At 37.0% G+C, this 24,191-nt stretch overlaps 2 protein-coding genes across 2 annotated transcripts in view; both read right to left on the reverse strand.

Moving 5' to 3' along the window:
* On the reverse strand, window positions 1–807 carry LOC136252825 (fibrinogen-like protein A). Its single transcript, XM_066045401.1, has one exon. It carries the CDS (start codon window positions 805–807, stop codon window positions 1–3), a length of 807 nt encoding a protein of 268 aa, XP_065901473.1.
* A 12,144-nt stretch (window positions 808–12,951) lies between these two features.
* LOC136252666 (cleavage and polyadenylation specificity factor subunit 3-like) overlaps window positions 12,952–24,191 on the reverse strand; it is a 56,138-nt gene continuing 44,898 nt past the window's right edge. The window contains exons 8-25 of the mRNA XM_066045210.1: window positions 18,223–18,312; window positions 18,110–18,170; window positions 17,967–18,056; window positions 17,749–17,829; window positions 17,604–17,698; window positions 17,491–17,553; window positions 16,894–16,989; window positions 16,772–16,841; window positions 16,265–16,341; window positions 16,136–16,210; window positions 15,880–15,957; window positions 15,647–15,755; window positions 15,553–15,587; window positions 15,385–15,492; window positions 14,975–15,031; window positions 14,846–14,924; window positions 13,129–13,307; window positions 12,952–13,077 (exon numbers count right to left, since the gene is read on the reverse strand). Of these exons, the coding sequence (XP_065901282.1) occupies window positions 13,000–13,077; window positions 13,129–13,307; window positions 14,846–14,924; window positions 14,975–15,031; window positions 15,385–15,492; window positions 15,553–15,587; window positions 15,647–15,755; window positions 15,880–15,957; window positions 16,136–16,210; window positions 16,265–16,341; window positions 16,772–16,841; window positions 16,894–16,989; window positions 17,491–17,553; window positions 17,604–17,698; window positions 17,749–17,829; window positions 17,967–18,056; window positions 18,110–18,170; window positions 18,223–18,312 (1,521 nt within the window). The 3' untranslated portion in view covers window positions 12,952–12,999. The remainder of the gene's footprint in view (window positions 13,078–13,128; window positions 13,308–14,845; window positions 14,925–14,974; window positions 15,032–15,384; window positions 15,493–15,552; window positions 15,588–15,646; window positions 15,756–15,879; window positions 15,958–16,135; window positions 16,211–16,264; window positions 16,342–16,771; window positions 16,842–16,893; window positions 16,990–17,490; window positions 17,554–17,603; window positions 17,699–17,748; window positions 17,830–17,966; window positions 18,057–18,109; window positions 18,171–18,222; window positions 18,313–24,191) is intronic.

Raw genomic sequence — 24,191 nt, forward strand, 5'->3', positions numbered from 1 at the left:
TCACTGAGGTATACAGTTGAGAGGGCGTATCTTCATTTCTATCCACCTGGGATTTTTCCACCCACCAGCAATGAGTATGGATCCATACTGAATTGGACTGTACTGACAATTGAGATTGATGTGCCAGCAATAATAAAACCACCATCCTCCATTTTTTCGAGCATTATCTATACGTACTGAACAGCTAGCACCCCAGTTATCATTGTCGTTATCGTATGTGCTGAACTTCATGCCATTGTGTTTGCCAGTAGAGAAAGGATCAGTAATAGTGTCACCGGTAAAGCCACTGATGGTCAGAGGGTACTCTTCACTGGAACTCCCTACTTTAAAATTGGTGTAGTGAATGTAGTCGCGTGATTCAGTTGTGTTGTCTAGTTGAAAGTCAATTCTGAGTTCCCATTGACAAGTCCGGGTAAGACAGTAAAGGGACTTAAGGCCATACCAGAATTCGCCATTTAAATCTCCAAATCCTTTCTCATAGTCAAGCCATGATCGATGAAAATTCTCAGATCCATCTTTTCTCCTCTGTATAACTGTCCATCCTCCATTAGCTGTTGTAGTGTCACAGTACATGTCAACTATTGTTAGTTTCCCACTACACCAAGTATTCATTTTGTATATACCAGATGGAGATTGATCAAAATTACTTTCTTTTAGTATACAGCAATTCTCAGGTGGTGGCAAACCACAGGGATATTGTTTCTTCTCTGCCATTTCCTTCTCTTCTTTCATCTTTTTATCACAATATACAGTAGCAGCTATTCCAGTGATGAATAATGGGATGAGCAGAAAGTTGAATGCTGTCATTGTGGCAGTAGAGATGATAAATCTATGAAGTACATAGAATATTGATAGAAGTAGGCTACTTTTATAACACAGCTCTTATATATTTGTGTATATCATGGTATGTATGCGACTGGTATATTGTAGAAATTGCATACTATATTAGGTTACTAGCCACAGTGGCTGTTGTTAATTGTCATAATAATGTATTTGTGTATGTGTATATCATGGTATGTATGCAACTGGTATTGTAGAAATTGCATACTATATTAGGTTACTAGCCACATTGGCTGTTGTTAATTGTCATAATATTGTATTTGTGTATGTGTATATCATGGTATGTATGTGACTGGTATTGTAGAAATTGCATACTATATTAGGTTACTAGCCACATTGGCTGTTGTTAATTGTCATAATAATGTATTTGTGTATGTGTATATCATGGTATGTATGCAACTGGTATTGTAGAAATTGCATACTATATTAGGTTACTAGCCACATTGGCTGTTGTTAATTGTCATAATAATGTATTTGTGTATGTGTATATCATGGTATGTATGCAACTGGTATTGTAGAAATTGCATACTATATTAGGTTACTAGCCACATTGGCTGTTGTACACTAACTTCAATTTCACTACAGGTAGTGAAACACTTTGTTAGTGAAGGTCACTAACCTGGTAGTGACCAGTTAGTGATTTTCACTGACCTTTACTAGAGTACATGTAGTGACCAAAAATGTTAGTGATTTTCTCTACCATCTTAGTGAACGTCACTGACTTCTTTTTCACTGGAGCAAAAGTAGTGGCAAAAGTTAGTGAATTTCACTAGCTCAATAGTAAACTTCACTAAATCCTTTTTCACTGGATTAAAGGTAGTGACAAAACTAGTGAATTTCACAAACACATTAGTGAACTTCACTAGGTTGTTTTTCACTGGATTAAAAGGAGTGACAAAAATCAGTGAATTTCACCAACAGTTTGCTTCACTAGATCCCTTATCACTGCATGGATTAACAATTATATTTTCAATAGTAGACTTCACTAGGTCATTAAATTTGAAAATCAGTGAAGGGAATGATTGAAAGGATTCAGGGGAGTATGGGAGCATAAGGGGAGTGTGGGAGCATAGTTACCTAGTTGAAACAAAATCGTGGCAAGATTGAATTTGGAAGTAATTTGAGATACCTGGAACAAACTTACAGTGATATACAAGCCAATTCTTTAAATCAAACTTTTGTTTTATAAGATTTTACTAGCTATAAGTTACGTGGACCAAAAATGGAAAATTTTTGAAAATGGCAATCTCAAGACTGGATCTCAAGGTACTTTTAGTCAAATCCCTGTAAACATGCACAGCACATGTATGGAATTTTTGACTTTATTCTTTTCTGTGGTGCAGCTTGCTATTTAGTCTGACTTTTACAACTAGCCAAATCACCATTTACAACTAGCCAAAAGTCATTTACAACTAGCTTTTTGGCCACAACTAGCCCCTTTTTTTAGCCCCTGCCAGGTAGGCAGGTATGTTCACAAGCCATTTTTGGCAGGTTTTAGTAAACCTACTTTTTGCCAATTTTGGAAACTCTCAAAGCTGCCAAAACTGGAAACTTCAAAAGCTGCTGAAACTGGCAACTTTTTGCAAATTATATCTAGCCGTAGCTATTTGGTAAATTCATAGTTTAACCATTGGTAACACTAATGTTCCAAAATTGGCAGAACTTGCATTGCACTTTATATATTGGTGTGTGATATATCTGATTGTGGTATAGATTCATATTTGTTAGTAATGGGAAATTCAAAAAAAAATTGCCACAATTGGCAATTTTCAAGGCTGCCAAACACTGGCAAATTTCAAGTCTGGCTTTTGATATTGACAACAATGCACAAAGCCACACTTGTATTGTACTTTATATATTGGTGTGTGATATATCTGATTGTGGTATAGATTCTAAGTTTGGTAGTAATGGGAAATTATCTAATTGCCAATTGTGACAATTTAAATAGGGAAATTTTCAAGGCTGCCAAAACTGACAATTTCCAAGGCTGCTCAAGTAACCTGGCTACTTTCAAGGCTGTCAAACTGGCAATTTTCAAGGCTGCCAAACCTGGCAAATTCCAAAGCTGGCAATTTTATAGGCTGCCAAAAGTGCATAATGCTATCACTACATGAATTGTTATAGTCTAGTGCAAAAAAAATATTTACAAATCACTGATTCATCACTTAGAATACCACAAGCTGAAGCCCACAATCAATTTATTGTTCCCCAATCAAACTTTGTAAAGAGAACAATAATACACTAAATCTACGTATGTTTACTTATATAACTATGCAAGTCATTTTCTTCGAGGACGTCTGATAGCAAGTGAAGTAAAGTCTTCAGCTAAACATCTCTTCTTGGTCTTCTTTTTTATTGGTGGTGTCTTTAATGGGGAAATAGGTGGAAAGGCATTTGCTTCTGCTAGTATATAGTTTATTGTAGCATTGGGATCTTGAGATGGCTGTCTTTCTGGAATGTCATCAGGATCTGGAGATGACTGTCTTTCTGGGATGCCATCAGGATCTGGAGATGACTGTCTTTCTGGGATGCCATCAGGATCTGGAGATGACTGTCTTTCTGGGATGCCATCAGGATCTGGAGATGACTGTCTTTCTGGAATGTCATCAGGATCTGGAGATGGCTGTCTTTCTGGAATGTCATCAGGATCTGGAGATGGCTGTCTTTCTGGAATGTCATCAGGATCTGGAGATGACTGTCTTTCTGGGATGCCATTAGGATCTGGAGATGACTGTCTTTCTGGGATGCCATCAGGATCTGGAGATGACTGTCTTTCTGGGATGCCATCAGGATCTGGAGATGACTGTCTTTCTGGGATGCCATTATAGGATCTGGAGATGACTGTCTTTTTGGAACATCATCAGGATCTGTGGATGACTATCTTTCTGGGATGCCATCAGGAACTGGAGATGACTGTCTTTCTGAGATGCCATCAGGAACTGGAGATGACTGTCTTTCCGGGATGCCATCAGGAACTGGAGATGACTGTCTTTCTAGGATGCCATCAGCTGGAGATGAATGTCTTTCTGCAACATCATCACGATCTGTGGATGACTCTCTTTCTGGAACATCTTGTTTCTTCTTAGTCTGCTGTGAAGCATGTTGGTCAGCAACCATCACATATTCATCAGTATTCATTATCCCATAGTGAGCATAAAGGTGTTGTATAACTTCCTTCATTTGTCTTATCCATTGCCCTATAGTTTTAGTAAACTACCTATATAAATACTTATGTATAGCCACTTACCTCTATTTCCATCTGTAACAGAGCTTCTGGGATGGCGATAAGGAATATTTGATGGCCACCAAGTTGGTGGGTCTTCTTTCCAGGAAATTTTTAGGTCTTTCCAAGGCCAACTAGCATACTGCAAATAGTCTTGCCATTTAGTTCTGACAATTTTCCAAGAAAATATGGTAGACAAAACTTGTTCTCCAAAACCTTTGGGTGTTCCTCAGAAGTCTTCTCCGATGTTTCAAGAAACTTGTTTGCTGATGCCTTGATTTGCTCTGTTATCCTCTTATCACCACATACATAAAGTCCTCCTGTCCAGCATGTAGCATATACAAATGCACATGGTACACCCCATCTCTGAAGATCTTCAATTTTCTTCTCAATTACACCCACTCTTCTCTTGATATCTCTTGTCAACATATTGTTAGAAGCCATCCTTCACTCTCAGCAAAGAAAATAATGAATTCTTGATTTTTATAGAGATCAAGCAGCTGACCTTTGCAAGTAGGAAGCACAGCAACTTCAAAGCAAATTTCAAAGCAAAAGGCTTTTTGATAGCTTTATCACATTACTTAGGTGATTATTATCATAAGATATTTATAAAAAGCAACTTTCTTTTATAAATAATGTATTATTTATGAGGCAATTCATTTAGTGACAGTAAGATGGCATCAGGCAGTGGCAAAGCAGTGATTGGAAAACGTTTTCAAAAAAAGCAAGCTGTACAGAGTAAGATCAAAAAGGGCATAAAATGTTACCAGAGAAAATCAACTAATGAAGTTCAGAGTGGCTCAGAAAAGGTATATACATATGTACAATAATTAACTATATTTTAGCTAGTCAAACAACTTATATCAAGAGTATATCCCTCCCCATTATATACTCTTGCTTATATGAATTTGATATACTGTATACATATCACTCCTTTTTTCAGATTGGTGTGCTATATCAGTAGAAAAGATTTATGCTGAAAACTTGAAGAGGTGTAATTCATACTACAAGCTGGACAAAGGTTTGGCATACGTTGTTTCTGACCTTAAGCCATGTGGACAACTATCAAGATCATACTGTTTGATTCAACAGAAGATATTTTATTCCAGTTGTGCTCCTAATCAGAAGCTAGCTTTACTGTTGTGCTCTTGTGATGGTTCACAATTACAGAAAGAGCAACTAATAAGGTATGTTCAGGAACATACCTCGGGTAGGAGGTTGACAGCATGGACACACATACACACATGCCAAGCCATCAGTGATTACACTTGCCCAGTGAGCCATGGTACACCTTGTGCTATGCACTATACTCAGGTACTATAACAGGTTGAATGTGGGTTCACCCTGGTTTTAAGTGACCATATGAAAAGGGTGTAAGTCAGCTCAGACAAATGCATGAGCAGGACTATGTATACCACCATATGAATAGTCATTTAAGCATTGCCTAAACTCCCATCTGTTGAAGTTAGCTACTGTTAGACTCATTGGTTCTTTTTCATCTGTATTACACCCTCCCAGTGTGGGGCCCTCCATTAACTCATCAATCCTTGCAAAGGCTGGAACGTATACAGAGCAGTATGTATATGTGTAAACAGCTGTCCAAGTTTGATCATGTATCACAATATTACTCTGAACTCAATTTGTTGCCATTTAGGAAACTCATTCAATTTCAGGCTTGCTGTTTAATGTATCGCCAGTATCACCAGTTTAAATGTATCTTATTGTCACTTCCAATTCGATTTGGTCGTTGTCACTCTCAGTATGACACCAGAGTAAAAGACTATTTTGCTAACCCTGAGAGGTTTCACCATACTTTTGCCAAAAATTTCTTCCATTTTAGAGCTTCTCAATGGTGGAATAATAATATACCATAATCTCAAGTTCCCATTATCTGATCAAGGACCTCCATTATCAGAAGTTTCATTGGGATTTACCATTTGTATTTACTAATAATTATGTGATCTGGATTGAAAGAGTCATTTGTTTATGTACTTTTCCGTTTTGGTCAACGTTGTGTGGCATTGTTAGTACCAACTAGCATCTTTAGCATCAATTTTCAGTCAGTAGACTTTAATTGCAAACACCCTACAACTTCTGCATGCATGAGGGTACTTTAAGTAGAAATGCTTGGTACAGTGCTTAATTTCCTAGCAATAAATCACGTTTTAGAAGTCAAATGTGTCAGACATGTTGCCAGTATAGTGGTGTGAATATAGTACGAATTTCATTGCAAGACAAACAGCCATCCTACCACTCAATATATCAAAGCTAATCCAACAACTGAATGTGTTACTGTATAATACTCTCAATAGCAGCTTGATGTATTATATTGAAATACGTCTAGCGATTAGCCAATAGAATTAGTATTACACTTGTTTGTCAAGGTCCCATGACAAAAATCTATAATACTAATTTGATTGGCTAAAATAGTGTGGTGTGTTTTATATTAGAAGTAAATGTCCGATTTGACAACTATTGTTACCATAGTGATAGATGCCCCCAAGGTATGAAACAATATGGTTGCTTAGCAACGGTTGCTAGGTAACCGTTGCTAAGATAAAGTCGTTTTGAGACCATAGCAACGGTTGCCAGGCAACGGTTGCTAAGTGTGATTGGACTTTTGCAGTGGTTATTTTTTGAATTTCTGTTGCCAAGTAACAGTTGCTATGGTTGTCGGATTAATTTGCAATAGGACGGATGGCTGTGGTATTCGGGATTAATAGTTCTCGCATTGTAAACAGGAAGGAAATAGTGCTCGGCTTCGCCTCGCACTATTTTACTCCTTCCTGTTTACAATGCTCGCACTATTAATCCCGAATACCACAGCAATCCATCCTATTACATATACAAATAAAGAGATGTTGCAAAAACATGGAGCATGGAATGGAGTGGTAGTAACCGCTAGAATTTGTGTAAAGGACATCTGCTATACAGATTTGCTCTGAACAACTACGTACTCACCAATAACACTGTGATATAATATTAGAGTGCTAGTGTACAGGGCCACCAAAACATGGTGGGGGCAACTGGAGCATCTTTCCCTGCTCTAACCTGCTGGTTTAGGGGCCTCAGTAAAAGAATGTATTTGGTGTACTTTTCGGGGTTAACTAGGCATATTTATTTCATCAGATCATTTCTTCTATCTGAGATGAGCACACTGGCAGGACCAACAGAGACAAGGGACAGAAAATAAAAGTAGGGTCCTTACAGTACAACAAATGCATTTTTAATGGGACCCAAACAGGGAAATATTACTCCAGTTGCATGCCCCTCCCTATCTACCTCTAGGTGGTTGGTAGCACTTATGGTAAGTATAGCTGTTCATTGCAAGCCTGTATAGCAGATGTCCTTTGCACATGCACAGATACTGGAGTGCATTGTCGCTTGCCTAAGGCCCAAGGATACATAATACATAGTCAATTTATTTTAGTGGCTGAATACTTTCAAAAACATAGTCCTATGTACTGTACATGAATATGATCAATTTATTAGTCAAAGAAGGAACATATACCATATTCCATATTTTACATCATCCCGCAAATGAAGTTCAACCGCTGCTCATATATGAGTATATACAATTATTTTGAGATACTCTAATAAAGCAGTCACCCATTTTTTGATTTTTTTGCTACAGTGCACAGCAATCCTGACGTTTAGAGTATTATTAGCAGTAACTGTACTGGTTAATGTATTCATTGCAACTATGAATGTTGTTTAAGTTAATAGTGGCAACATATAATTATATGCAGACTAAATGACATATATAGCCATATGAATATAAGATGCACTTGTATGGATTTCATTAGTTAAACAAGCTCTAGTTGGATGCCTGTACACATCAATTACCTCTCAATATTGTTTGTGATGTATTTTAAAACTCTCCAATAGAGCAGTCTTTCATTTTTAAGTGTTGAATAGTTGGTAATAATAATAGAAGTCCAACAGTTACCAGCAAATTAAAGGATCAAGGAGTGCAGTCTCCAACCACCAAGAGATCCTGAATATTTTAATGGTCCAACACTCAAAAAGATTACATTAGTGTAATAGTATTATGTTTGTAATTTATGTCATGATACATGATGCTAGCCTGATGCTAGCTAGTGGTGACTGGACCTTGGAAAATAGTGCATGCATGTGGGCACTAACTATACTCTGCCCCATAACAGATCATATCTCAGCACTGGAATAAAATATGTGACTGGGCTTGTGAAAATAGGGCATGTGGGCACATAAAAATTGCCTACTTTTTCAAACTTTGATGTGTCATAACTTTGTATTCCATGACTCTGTAGCTATGCAATTTTTAGCACTTCTTAATCATTTAGTTGGCTTTATAATACAAGTTACAGAATGAAAATATTCTATCTCAGTATTGAGATATGACAGGTTATGTGATGGAGTATAGTTTGTGCCCACATGCCCTATTGTCGCAGGCCCGGCCACATATTTGCATTTAGTACCATGTGCTATTAAGCCAATTAAATGTTCAAGTGGGGTTGAAATTTGAATGGCCATAGCTAAAGCTAAATGGAATAAAAAGTTGAAAGTTTTAAAAAGTAGGCAAATTTTGGTTTGCCCACATGTCCTGTTTTTGCAGGCCCAGTCACAGTGATGTAGGCATAATATTATTATATAGATTGAATCCATGCACTGACGATAATGGAATGACTTATAAACAGCCAAACATCATTGGTTTATTTTCTGATGCAATCAGTTAAATGAATCAAGAATGTATCTTTTACAACCAAGTAGCTATAATTAATACAGAATAGAAGTATATCTGTTCTCATGACTAAGAAACTGTGGCTACATACATACTTATTATGCTATATACAACATTTATTCTGCTTAAATCCTTGATGAAGTCCAACACTCTACATCATTTCCAACAATAAAGATCCTTCTCATGTTAATATATATCTGTTTACAGTTATGCATACTTATGCATGGGTAATTATTATAATATGTTTACTATACTTGACCGCTCTATTACACTGTTAAAAATAAAGAGTAACCACCACTTTGAAGAGTTCCCAGTGTAGAGAGGATTTAACACCCCATGGAGAGTAACCAACACTCTGAAGAGAATAACCATCACTCTGAAGAGTAAGTGACACCACCTTCAGAGCATGTGTTACTCCCCAGTTACTCCTTTAGAGTAATGGTTACTCTCCAGGGGTGTTAAATCCTCCCTACACTGGGAACTCCTTGAGAGTTGTGGTTAGGCACCGGCCTATTATGCCCGAAAGTTTACCTATTATGCTTTTGAGCATTGCTCAAAAATTAAGCCTATTATGCTCAAAATTATGCTTTCAAAATCAAAATTATGCTCTAGAACTGACTGTTTTATTAGAGTATATCAGCCTTTCCTGACTGCCCTATTAGAGTAAGTGACTGTTCTATTAGAGTATCTCGATCTTATTTCTGCAAAGTGTGAATAACCAACAAAGAAACGGTTTAATAAGTTGCATTACGTGTTTTTGATTATAAAATGCACTAATAATACTAATGGCAGTGAATATTTGCTTTCTTTCAGGCGCGCGTATTGCGCATTTAATTAATTTTTCAAACATCGTCCCTATTATGCTGGCATTATGCTTGATGCTTTTGGCCACCTATTATGCTTTAAATTATGCCGGCATAATCGGCCGGTGCCTAGTTGTGGTTACTCTTCATTTTAACAGTGTAGAATATGCCTGACTGCTCTATTAAAGTATTTTAATCATGACCTTAGTTAATATAGGATTGACAATGGACAGTAATTCCATTTGCATGATAAATAATGTAACTTCATACTCTTCAGAGTCTGCAAGTAGCTTTCTTGATAAACATGTATAATATATGTATAATTATTATGAAGTTTAACCTGTAATTTAACAAGTATTGTGTAATCATTTTTATACAGTACTCTCAATTAAAAGTCAATCCTAGCTAGGAAAGTAAAGGATAACGAAGTCAAGAGCTATATGCAGTGGCCAGTGGTAAACTACTATGTACATTGAAAGTATATACTATGCATGTGATAATATAACAGCTACTCCATGATACAATTTTTATGATGTATCTTCACTTCAATTTTGAGTGCAACATAAGTATGACCATACTGAGGTGGTCACATGTTGGCCTTATTGTTGGGACTAATGTTAATACATGCACTTATTGTGCCACCATCATATATCCAGCCTTGTAGTAAGATGTACACTTTAAAGAAAGTTTGTCATTGTCTAAAGTTGTGAACTTTGTACTGTCCACTCCTACAAAATAATCACCATCTACTCCAGTCTATTACTGTTATTTTGTATTCTTCACTGGCACTTCGAATTCCCACCTTGGACTGATTTTAGTGGACATATGAAGTGGGGCCATCTACTTTTGTAAAGTCCACTCTATTGGCCTATCATGCTTCCAAGAGATCACCCAAATTGTACTTGTGGATTTCCTTTCAAAAATGTAATAGCTGATGTCTACTGTGACATGTTAACACCACTGTGGTGTGACACAAAGAAACACAAAGGGTACGTAGCTATAGTGCTGTAGACCTGGATCACGAGTAGGATTTGGAGACCTCACTGACATCAGGAGGTGCTTTGCCATGTGAGATCACAGCAATTGTTGATAATATAATATTATAGTTATCACAGCATCTGTTGATAGTTGTCAAGTCAGGACTGTATTTTGTCTTGAAGGTGTTGTAGTGGTTATTGTGGTTAAGCAGGTTATTAGATCAGCATTGACCAGTAGCATACAGAGTGTTGTCAATATGACAAAATTAATAGTAATACATGCAGTGCTAGTCTGCCATTTGATAAATATATTATATTAAGAAATTTAAGATACATATACTATAATAGTTGAACCTTCCTTTATATGTAATTATCCGGACCACTTTTGTCCTGGAACCTCCATTGTGCAGACAGCCCAATTTAGTCATGTGCATGGCCATGGTTTGTAGCCAATAATGAAGTTTGGGTTAGATGAAAGCACAAAGAAAAGATCGATACACTCTAATAGAACAGTCAGCTGTCTGATTGTTCTATTAGAGTATATCGATCTTTTCCTCTGATATGTATTTGCAAGAATTTATGGTAATGCACAAGTGTTCTGCCTATTATGCTAGCATTATGCTCAATGCTATCAGGTATCTATTATATATGCTCATTATTATGCCAGCATAATCGGCGGGTCCCTAGTGATAAAACATTTTTGTAGCCCAGGGGAGTGATCCTGAATGCTCTGTGGTGACTTCCCCCTCTACTCATGTAGTTACCTTATCACTAATAGAATTATAATCTCACAGAATCTACGGACCTTTATGAGATTTTCAATCAAACCTCATACATAGCTACTTGAAAGGTATCCTGAAATTCAATATCCTTCCCTTCTCAACAATTTAAAAAAATATATTATTTAACTGAAACTTGATATCTTTCTCAGCCAAGATGTTATTTTTGTGTATTGCATGGGTATGATCTACACAAGCACTTAGCAATCATAATACATTAAATATAATATTTCAGCAACAAAAATCAATGACGACTTACAAGTATATAATTATATGATTGGCAGTGAACACACTTCCAGTTGAGAATTATTATGCTCATCATCTATTACTTGTATTATTCTGTTCTATACAGTGTAACCTCTCTTATCCGGGCAGGCTGGTACATACTACTATATATCCGTATCTCAGAAATGTCCACGTAACTAAGAAAATGCATGCCATCACTTCGTACAGTCTAGTTATTTTTATTTGCTGAGTAGCCTATAGCTGTTGGCCAAATATAGTACTGTCATGTATGCAACCGTAGAATTATATTGTTGGGAAAGATAATGAGTTTCATCATGTTTCATAAGACACATGCAGTACACCCAGTTATGTGCCTGAGACACATAGGGATTAGGATAACTGAGGATCTGTTGTATTGTAATTTGCTTCAGTGCATTGTGCAAATTTGTATTAAAATTATATTTGTGTAAAAATTATTTTGTATGCATGCATACACGTACAGATTAAAGTTTAATTGCGATAGTTTTTGAATGCTTACTCAAGCTGCATCTGGCAATGTCAATCTAATATTTGTGACTGGATCTGCGAAAAAGGGTTTATATAGCCTTTCAAATTGCATGTACTTGGCAATCGATAACTTGACTTGTGAGTATGGTACGTACCAGCCTGAAATTTGGTCACTGTACACTCCTAACATAGCACTATTCCTGGATGTAATTTTAAGATAATAGGTTAAACACAAGATGAGTTATGACTTGTCAAACTTGGAAAGGCTACAAGAATCCTTTTCGCAGATCGTCACGTTTTCAGAAGTATAATGTAATTGCCTTTCATGTCTAATTATAACTACCCAAAACCTCATTTTACTTAAAACTTTCCTTCATGTTAGTACTAGGTACCAGCTTCAACCTGGAGTTCTAAATTATACACTGTTCAGAACACAAGTGATGATTCATCAAATCATCCCCCATTACGTATGTTCTAACACCATTAAAAATATACTTCTGTCATCAGATTATAAATTTTACCCTGTGAAATTCTCTGTAGTGGTTATGAAGATACCACTTATCAAAAGTTACTATTTCCCATATATTCATAGTGGAGCAATTTTGTTACCAAAATTTTCTATTGCAAAAATGTCAGTTTGTTATAACTATCACCAGTTGATTTCATTGTTTAAAAAGCAGATGATTATTATACAGCAGGAACAGCCTCTAGTTTATGGAACAATGTACAGGTAAGAAAAGTTGGCTAACTAGATCCTCTTGAGGGACAATGGGGACCATGGTAGCTGATGGCATCTTGCTAGGGTAGTCTGAGGTGCTAACATCTTTTTCTACAAAAGCCACACCTCTATATGATCTTTATATACATGCACAGATAGATTTGAAATACATTTTAATAGTTATTTTATTCACAACTCATACAACTATGACAATGCAGTATGTAGTCTTTTAGCAGCAGTCAACACTTGATGTTGTAAGGCTTCATCTTCACACTCCACATTCTGTAGATAGAAGACAGACTCACAAAGTTTAGATACACAACAATAACTTACCAGTGCAAATGGGTCTAGTGTTGCCATACAGTTGTCCATGGCGATGCGTATCGTGTGATCTGAGGACTTCTGAACATTATTATCACCAAACATGTCACACATCAACTGTAGAACTAGAGAGGGAAACTCATCTTCTTTCTTCAACTCCTCTTCCGCAGTGCTTTCAAACTTTGCTGACTCTATATAATATGTAAAACATTAGTGTCATGCGTATGACCCACAAAAGGCCTGGTATTACTCAATACAAAGCCAAGTCCATTAGAAACTTTTCAAGATTGTTTGTACAGGCAACTACTTAAGTAATGAAGTCATTTCAAGCCACAAAAATGCACAAGTACACAAAAATTTGGGATTTTCATCTAGAGTAGGGACCATAGCACAATGATTAAAAGTACTGAAACAAGCTGGAGTAGTAAATCACAGTAAAACAATAAGAAGTGTGTTCAAGTAGGGATATAACACTTCTTATTGTTTTACTGTGATTTAATATCGTGCACTACTCCAGCTTGTTTCAGTACCTTTTATCGATGTGCTATGGTCCCTACTCTAGTTGAAAATTCCAATTTTTTTTGTGTACTAGCTTTCTTTTGCAAAATAAAATTATTATGACTGGTGAACTCACGCATACCACATCAAAAGAAAGAAATGGCACTGTGCACTGCAGCTATCAATTATCATCTGAAAAGAGTATCCATTACACTTTGTTGTTAGCTATGTTCAACCCGTTACACAGCACTATGAATCAAGGACTGTTTGAAAACTACCTCTGCAATCAAAGTAGCCACTATGAAAAATGTGGATGATTTCCATTACGAAGGAAAGCCATCATGCGCTACTGCCAAACTGACACTTTTCGCTGTCAGCAAAGATGAATGGGACACAAAAGAGGACACTGGTAAGTCCATGAAGAATACATTGTACATACTGTGGTGTGCCAAAAGGCACCTCTCGTGCTGAAGCGACATTGAACAGTGAAAAAATCAAGCCTGTAGCCTTAGCCGTTATCGAGTTACGTATGCTTGCCTGAAGGGATCAGTCAGTTACTCAGTCAGTCAGTCACTAGAAAACCATTTAATGATTTAAAAAAAAAATTCATAGCAACTTGTTGAAAGCATTTTGGGTCGATCTGAAGGCTTGTTTGGGCTTAGTTTTATCTAACCAATACTGCCTCATCGTCAGGAAAAAGTGAGGCTGGTTTTGGGTGATGCTTTTTTCATTGGCCAAGCCCAAACCTTTGTGGTCCCTACTATACAGTACTATCATACTGTATGATACAGTAACATCTCTCAATAATGCCGATTATCCATGCACTGTTATGTAGCAAAAGCATGCCACTTGTTATCCAATAAGGACTTTACTCAGCAATAAATGTGTTGAAGTGAAAACTATTTACAGGATGGCAAAGTAGACATAGTGCTAAAAAATGAATAGGTTTTGAGCTCCACAAAATTCAGAGCATGCTTGGTGGTAAATTATCCTACTGAGATTAGAGCCACATACTGTACAACTTGTAGTATGTTACTGCCGATAGCTCCAGTAAGCTAATTACAGAGGAAATATAGAAAATCTCGTACAGCATTCATACAGTATATACATAATGGAATGTTCAATGGTCAATTTTTAACACCATCACTAAGGCCAATTTTAATAACACTAGAGTACGGATTATTGCATGTTCCTTAGTAACACATTAGATGATATGTAGTCAGTCACTTACTAATGGGAGATGTGTCTACTTGTAGGATCACTGTCAACACTGCATCAGCTAACATGTCATTTGTAGCGTTTGCTGTCCACTGTATAGTAACAAAGTGTAATGATCTCAACACAATAGTCCATCCCATACCTCTACTAGTACATTATCTTCTCTGTCTTGTGTGACACATACTGCATCATCAAATAACTGGAAATGGACAGAGAAGAGCCATCATTTTATGACTTGATAGTAAATATGTAGATTTAAATATTTGAAGTACAGTACAAGAAATTACCATAGCTACTTTTAGAAAGTTAAATGTGTGCACCTGTACCTGGAAGACAAATCATAGCCTACCAAATAATGCTTCATGTACAAATTACACTGAACACTGCTATCAAAAGTCAAAACCATACTGTTTTAAACTTTTCAACCTTTGCTTATCCATACTGAAAATAAAGTTGACAGATGCACTTACTGACTTGGTCTCAATACACAGTCCATATGATCATTAACCAAATTAGTCTAGCCATGGTTTCCACACCACATGTACACAATACCTTTACTGCAGGCTTCTCATTGACAAAACACTCCATAGCATCAGGTGACAGGCTGATCAAGTGATGATGTAATAATGACATAGGGGCACTAAATGGAACACTCAGCCTCTAAACAACACACATATTGTGCTAATACAACATCACAGTATGTCACTAGCTTGTACTTACTTCAGTAATAGTACTAGTTGCTAGTTCTGTGTAATCTGTACAAACGTAGACAGTAAAAATGGTTTTAAAAACCAGCAGAAATATTTATTCTCACTTGCTAAATCTTTAGGATCCACTAAGTGATAGTTGAAGCCTCTCTTAATAAGCACCCCAGATACACGATGACCTTCCTTTGGCTTCTGTACTGCCAAACTTCCCATCACCTTTCAAACAAACACACATAAACATTTACACATACTGGAGGACAATAGGTACCGCTGAAGTCCATGAACAGCAGTAAACAACATACGTACATGTACATATATGTAACAGTAGCTAGGTACATACTTTAGCCATCTTTTCTCCCCTGAAGTACAGCTCCACAGCTTGTGTGTTACGAGGATTATACACCTCCATACTGACATCCTGAGTGAGTTACAAGTACATGTATACGTACATGTGCATTACTAAACTACTTGTATCATTAGCTAAATATATTATGCTACAACCATTCTTAAATTTGAAAATGTAATGTGCACATGTTACTTAGAATCAAAAGTGCATAAATAACATGTGTCCATAAATAACATGTGTCCATAGGTACCTCTTCGTCTTCATATTCCCTGATGATAGCTGCCTTTAGTCGAGCCATTTCATTCTGCTCACCATGTACCAACACCTACAACAAAGTGTATTGATATTACCAGAACAAAAATGTGTGACAACAGCTTACAATATGAGGTGGCTTGAGTATTCTAATAAATTCACTTGTCTGGTCATAGTCAGTATGAGCAGAGAAGGAAATGTAGTCTAAAACAATGAGAATAAGTATTCAATCAACAGCTATGAAGTGTTATACAGTACAGCATAGATTAAGCCCTGAAAATTAAACCATACACTCATGCACATAATATATATTTTTCAAAAAAACAACAAAAAAAAAATGGATTATGAATGTTCTTTTTCTAACAAATACACAGGGACCTGTTTTAGGAAAAGCTGGATCACAACAGAGGCTAATGAATTTTAAAAACCTGATTTTCTATGGATTAAAAGTTTATTAGAATCCAATTGACATACAAAAATGTGGACTTTCTATGTTGTCTGGTAAAGATAGGTGCATGACACCATGACCGTACTATACACTGACCTGATAAGACAGGTCAATCTACAGAGATATTGTGAAAGCATTCAACAAAGTATACAACAAATCATCTCAACCTTTACAATTTATACTAACCGACACTCATTCTCAATGGTAACTTCTGTCCAGTCATTGTAGTAATCTCTGTTGGTTCACTGAGGATTTGCTAGTCACATCACATGAGATCATGTGATACTATAATTCTATTAAGAGCTCACCTTAGCAATGGTCCCCTCCACTACATATCCAGCTATGATGACTCCATTACGACGATCAGTACACCATGACTCAAACAGATTACGAGATAATCCACTCTAAAATCAAATTGAAGATACAACTTCTTACTTCACTAAGTTCAGTAACACACACGTCCATGTACAAAGTCAGATGGAAACCTTCTAACAGCTGTATGATACCCTGCTATTGAGTAGCTGTGCACCACTTAAGTAATAGTCTGTGTAGGAAAATCCTCCTGTGTAACCTGCAGGATGACTAAGTCATGTCTCAGATAGAGGTTGCAGAATTCGCAACAACCACAGCACCACAAAGAAAGACATGTACAGTTGGGCATTTCATTGATTTCCCAGTTGACACCGAGTTTCCTTTATTCATGCAGATGGGTAAACTGGTTCGAAGTAAAGTGAGCACAATTTCCTGCTTTTGTTCAACTTGCATTGTAATAGCCTTGCAATCACCGTACAGGACAACACACACTACTACTGTGTTTATATACTGTAGATAAAATTCATTAAGTAATATACTACTATGGTTTGCAGCAATACATATCTACATGTACTGACAGTGTATTAAATCACCTGCATCATTCCTGGACTAGCCATGATCACACAAGGACCAATATCATCAAATTGTTCAATATTCTAATACATGTTGTCACAATAGTATACATAGACAAAATAATTATACACACTTTGAGATTGGAAATATGTTTGAAAATGAATGGATTTGAAATTGATATCTGTCTTCTGATTCGTTCGTTCATAGCACCAATAAATGTCTGGTAAACTATAGAAATATCATACAACAACACAAACCCACAATCAGTTACAACACACCTGCCATACACTTCTTTGCCAGTGCAGAAGCATAATAAATGGGAATGTCATGTAGTTCAGGATGATTAGCCCAGTACTCGTCTGAAATGAAAAAATAATAATAAAGATCAACATCAACGAAGGGAACACAATGGAGACAGAGCTCCAATAAGCAATGTTATTTACAAAATAAAGCACTTAAAGCAGTTACTTGTTTAAGAGTAGCAACTCTGACTTACCCAATATTAGTAGCAACTCTTGAGCTCTTCCAAGAGCAAACACTGGAATAAGACACCGTCCACCTCTTGTCACAATATCATGCACTGTGCCTGTATTTAGGTTAATTAAATTTTTAGGTGCTACAAAGATGTGACTAAAATACCAGTAAATCTTGCTTCTCTTATTTCCCTCTTCTCATGGATGTGGATACCATATGTGGCTTCCTATATTTAAAAGTGATTTAGCCAATCACTGCTATTTGAACAAGTAACATACACAAATCAACACATCTGGGGTTACTGAAGGAACTTCTGCTGCCATCAAGTGACGATCCTCTTGACGGGAAAAATCTCCAGTGTAGAGAATCTGTGGAAGATGAGGGTGTTAGTATCAGTAAAGCTATGCAGTACTGCTCAAATGCAACGTCATCTCGTGAGTGTGGGATTGATTTTAAAAGGGTGTGGCACCCATTTTGCTCATGAGTATTCCTCCTAAACAAATTGGGATGAATACTTGCCAGCGATATGGATGTCACGCCCTTTAATTAGTGAGTTTTTTAATCGCTTGCACTCTTGCGAGACGACGTTGCATATGAGTGATACCATACATGCATACGTAGGAAACTGTGTGTGTAGTACATATGTACACTGTGGGGTTAATCAGTAGTACATTACTGAGAAACAGGAAGTCTTAACCAGGCATGGTACCCCTAGGGGCACTTGGATATAGGAAACAGAAATGGTCAATTTTTGTATGTGTTTGCCTGAGCAAAACCATTGTTTAGTGGCCACTTCTTAAAGACCACTTTTTTACAAAGGCTACCTCTTTACAAAGACCACTTGTAATAATGAGTCGGTCTAGCATATTGGATGCTTCATGGCAAGACTACCTCTATAATATAGTGACCATGTCAAGTAGCTAGGCCCCAAACATACATAAGGTGTACTACATTACTAAGTCAGGTATGTACGTAGGTTCTAGAAAATATATTATCTACTTTATGACATCATAGAAAGGACAATGCCATTCCCCATGTTTGTTTCACATTTCACTCAAGCCATCAGACCATCTGTACCATAAATCATTTAAAATTAATAGTCTCATAAGTTAGTGCCAAGCTTTTTAGAACTTACCGAGACTAAAGTGTTTTAGAAATACATGTAGTTTTTATTACTACGTGATCTTTGTACAGAGATGTTCTTTGAAACAAGGTGATCTTTAAAAGGTGGCCACTAAGCAAGGGTTTTATGTACATACATGTTTTTGAAGACTTAACCATTTCCATTTTTTTGCTTTTATTAAGGGTTTAAAGCACAAGTGCTAAAGGTCTATAGGTTTTCTGGTTTCTATTTCCACTGTTTCCAATTTCCCCATTCCTTGGCTAAACCTATGTATGACAATCACTTGATTGTGAGAACATTAGAAGAACTATTATGTTGTCTCATGTTTTATAGTAATGAAATACAATCCTGAACTACACTGTACAGTATTTGAACACTTTCTCAACAACACTTTTAAGCTTCATGACATTCCCATAATAAGATTATCATACTCAGCATGTGCAAATTTTCCCAAAAGGTTTAATGTTTTTTTTTTTTAGAATCATGGCGCCACAGAGATAGTGACTACCAGGCTACACTTAAAACTAATGGGTTGAAGTGTACAGAAAATCCCAATTCTTACTTTCTATTAAACGTAATATACTAACCAATCTGGTGCAATGTAGTGCTGCACAATATACTGAGTATTTAGTCAAACTGCAGTGTCTGTTTTTGATACCATCTAATTTCTTAACATTGCAATACCATGGATGAAAAGAACAGTCCTTAAAGCTTCATTATTTCCATGAAAAGTGTACATATGAAAGGATATGTTTTTGATACACTGCAATAAGCTTGCCGACACAAGTCTGTCTTGAGTTTACAAAAAAATGTTTAGAAACTGTACTTTTGTATCTGGATCTAGTAGTAGAGGTCTAAAATGGGTCAAGGCGATTGTGGGATTTGAACTGTTCCAGACCCTTTTTTCTCCCTACCCAATGACAAAGAGAAAAAAAGCGGTCTGGCCACGAGTGACTACCAGTGTTCCCTCCTCGCCCTGTCTCGTTTTCTCCCGGCCTTCTTCCAAGTTGGACTTCTTTGTCCATGTCAATGTAGATAAGAATGAGTTGTGAGCCAAGTGACAAGCGACAAATTCTAAGCCATGTGGCGCATTTTTCCGTGTTCGTTATGTAAACTCTCGGGAATGGTTGTATGTACGGTCATATGTACAGTTGAGCACTGCCAGTGTGGGGCTGTCCGTGTTCATTACGTAAACTCTCGGGAATGGTCAGACATACGGGTTGGACGTATGAGTGACTACTGCCATTTGTGGGGCTCGCTCAGGCTCGCCCCAAAAACTGGGGTGCTATGGTGACACCCATTAAGAAGACAGTTCTGTGCGTTGTTTAAAATGGTTTGTTTGACACTTCTTTAGTAACAGAAATGTGGTAATTACAAAATACGTAAGTGTAATGGATTATGAAATACATGGAATAGTCAATAAACGCTGTATATGTTATACGTAGTACAAAACAAATGAACTGACTGAATTAAATAGCTTTATATGTAGCATTAACTAACAATAAAAAGCATGTACCATACAGTACGATAGTACTGTATAGTAGGGACAAAGGAGTGGGCATGGCCCACGAAATAATATCAACCAAAAACCAGCCTCAATTTTCCCTGACGACGATGAGGCAGTATTGGTTAGGTAAAACTAAGCCCAAACAAGTTTTCAGATCAACCCTAAATGCTTTCGACAAGTTGCTACGGAATTTAAAAATATATATATATATTTAACAATTTTCTAGTTACTGAGTAACTGACTGACTGACTGATGCCTTCAGACAAGCGTAACTCAATAACGGCTAAGGCTATGGGCTTGATGTTTTCACTGTTCAACATTGCTTTGGCCCGAGATGTGCCTTTTGGCATACCGCAGTACGTACAATGCATTCTTCATGGACTTACCAGTGTCCTCCTTTGTGTCCCATTCATCTTTGCTGACAGCGAAGTGTTGATTTGGCGGTAGCACGTGATGGCTTCCCTTTGTAATGGAAATCGTCCGTATTTTTCATAGCTACTTTGATTGCATAGGTTCTTTTCGAACAGTTCTTGATTTGTACTGCTGTGCAATGTGTTAAACATAGCTGACAACGAAGCATAATGGATACTTCACTTTTCAGACGATAGCTGGAGCACACGGCACCATTTCAGATGCGGTATGCGTGGGTTCACTAGTCATAATAATTATTTGCAAAAAAAGTTAACAAACAAGTACACATGAAAATTTGGAATTTTCAACTAGAGTAGGGACCATATAGCACATCGATAAAAAGTACTGAAACAAGCTGGAGTAGTGCATGATATTAAATCACAGTAAAACAATAAGTTATAGTTATATCCCGGTACGAGGGTGATATCATTGTTATTACACGAGTCCGAGGCGGAGCCGAGGACGAGTGTAATAACAATGATATCATCCGAGTATACGGGATATAACTGTTTTATATCCCAGTGCGCGGGAGTGCGCAGAAGTTTACGGATAATAAATTAAGTTCCGGTTTGAGTTCCTGTCACTGTGCTCAAGATTTCATCCGAATTGTGTGGAGATTCTACTTCGTAGCTACAAGAGAGACCTTACATACTGCCTACAAACTGTAGCGAAGGGCGGTGTTATGAAGCAGCGGTTCCAGGTACGATTCGCCTTCGTCAGAAATTGGTATGGTGGTGTCGCGTGTGTGCAAGAGAAAAATAAAGACCAACAAGTGGCTACCATAGTCCAAGATAGAACGATGAAGCTAGAGGAAGTTAGTTCTTCACCATACTGACCGTTGGGAGTGATTGCTGGAGCGAAAACCGTCACGGACTATTCTTGACATTTGTTAAACTAGCTATCACGGTATTGGTATTACTTGTAGTGTTATTGTGTAAAGGATTAACAGTTTTCTTGTAAGATTTAGGTAGTTTTAAGTGCTGTATTGGTGTGTTTTGTATCAATATTTCCTTATTTGGCTCTTTGTTCCATTGGTAAACAATGCCATTCGCGGTTATTATGATGTCACAAAAGAGACTGAGTGGCTCTGCAACAGGGTGATAAGTTAGTTATCACTGGGTGATAACTAATATATCGTACAGTAGCAGCGCCGCTCTGTCTAGCTGTATGGTAGTTATAACCCAGCGCGGCGCTTTGATACTCCCACGCACTGGGGTTTAAGAAGTGTTATATTCCTACTGTGCAATATGGTATCTTGAGCACGGTAGGGATATAACACTTCTTATTGTTTTACTATGATTTAATATCGTGTACCACTCCAACTTGTTTCAGTACTTTTTATTGGTGTGCTATGGTCCCTACTCTAGTTGAAAATTCCAAAAATTTTATGCGTATTTGTAATGAATGTTCAACCGCACAATTTGAAACTCATATACGCATTTGCTGACACATACACGTAGTATACAAGATACATACCTATATTGTTATCAAAAACATAAATTCCTTTATGTGAAATTTATAAACACCGTTTTTTGTTCAACAGATTCTCCATTTTCCCAAAGAAATCCAATCCATTTCTTAACTTCAAGCTTTCCCAAGTGTATGAATGAAGTATTGTACTGTATATTAAGCACATTCTCTACTGTAATCAAACAGCTAGGCTCCGTTATGATATTATGACAGTGCAATAATTTCTCAAGCACAAAAATCTTATAGGAGTTCATCTGCAATATAAATAGCTTGAGACAGTAACCACTCAAAGCAAGCACAACTGTCACTGTAGTAGCTAGCAATGAAGTTTACAGTTCAGATTTTCATCTTAGCTTTGTCACTGGTTCTGATCAGTGCAGATAAACAGTGTGAAAATTACCTTGCACAGTGTAACTTGTTCAAGGAGAGATGTAATAAAACATCTGTAACTGTTAACACTTGCTGTGACATGAATGGATTCCAAGCACCTTCTGCTGTCTACCAGATGAGAAAATGTGCTGCGGCCTGTGCATTATCACCTCAGTTTACCACGGTCACTGCAAATGCCTACTGTGACATGACTACTGCTGGCGGGGGATGGATTGTCATACAACGAAATAGGAAGGGTAGTGCTATAGATTTTGTAAGGGATTGGGTGGATTATGAGGACGGATTTGGAGACCTTGAGACAGATTTCTGGTATGGTCTGAGAAAGATGCACTGCCTAACAGCACAAGGCCAATGGGAAATGAGAGTGGACTTTAAGAAGCAAAATGGAGAATGGACTTACATACAATACAACAACTTCAAAGTGGGTAATGCTAGTGACAAGTACCGACTGACAGTTGGAGGGTACACTGGAGTAGATGGAGATTACTTCACAGCAGGAAATGAGCCATCACATAATAAAAAGTTCACAACACGAGATAGTGATAACGACGAGTGGAGTGGTGGAAATTGTGCAGTGAGGTACCCCAGTGCATGGTGGTTCCACAATTGTTTTGACATCAACCCTAACATTCAACCACCTCAGTATAACCATCCTAATATTGCAGACCAGATTGAAATAAAGATACGCCCCAAAAACTGCATCTCAGGATGACTCATATAGCCATTCAGCTTATGTACATATGTGCAGTGTGTATGGTAGCCATGTATTTAGCATTAGTGTTGGAACTTTGTACATTGTTTTGGTTTATTTTTTGACATATAAAAAATAGATTTAGAATGTTTACTCATATACTATCTAATTCAAATCACAAGTTATGTAATCCATAACTGAATAATTCCCCAGGGTTATTATTAACTGGCTGTCTGGATGTTAGAAGTTTTACAACATCAACTTGTTTGATAACATAATTTATGACTGGTGAACCCACCATAGGAAAGAATGGCACCAGACATCATATTTAATTCGTGTTCGAATAAGTGCCTGACTACCAAGTACTGACAAAAGTAAAATGGTCATTTCACTGTTTTCAGTTATGATCTGCTCATTACACAGTGTTAACACAGCTTTCTGTGACTACTTTAAACAGGCTGTAGGACCAGGTGTCCTATAGACCTTCAGCACTTGTGCTGTAAAGCCTTAATAATTTTTTTTTTTTTAAATTAAAAAGAACAATGTAGAAACACCTCTGAAATAAATTAATTTATCACGGCAACTATGGAAAATCCCTCTTTAATTGTGACAATCAGCATAACAAGCTAATGACCCTGATCAACACCTACATATG

The sequence above is a fragment of the Dysidea avara genome, chromosome 4 (genome assembly GCF_963678975.1).
Source record: "Dysidea avara chromosome 4, odDysAvar1.4, whole genome shotgun sequence".
NCBI lineage: Eukaryota > Metazoa > Porifera > Demospongiae > Dictyoceratida > Dysideidae > Dysidea > Dysidea avara.

What these genes read in the sequence shown, in the direction of transcription:
- LOC136252825 (XM_066045401.1), bottom strand. Translation starts at nt 807, where the DNA reads ATGACAGCATTCAACTTTCTGCTCATCCCATTATTCATCACTGGAATA.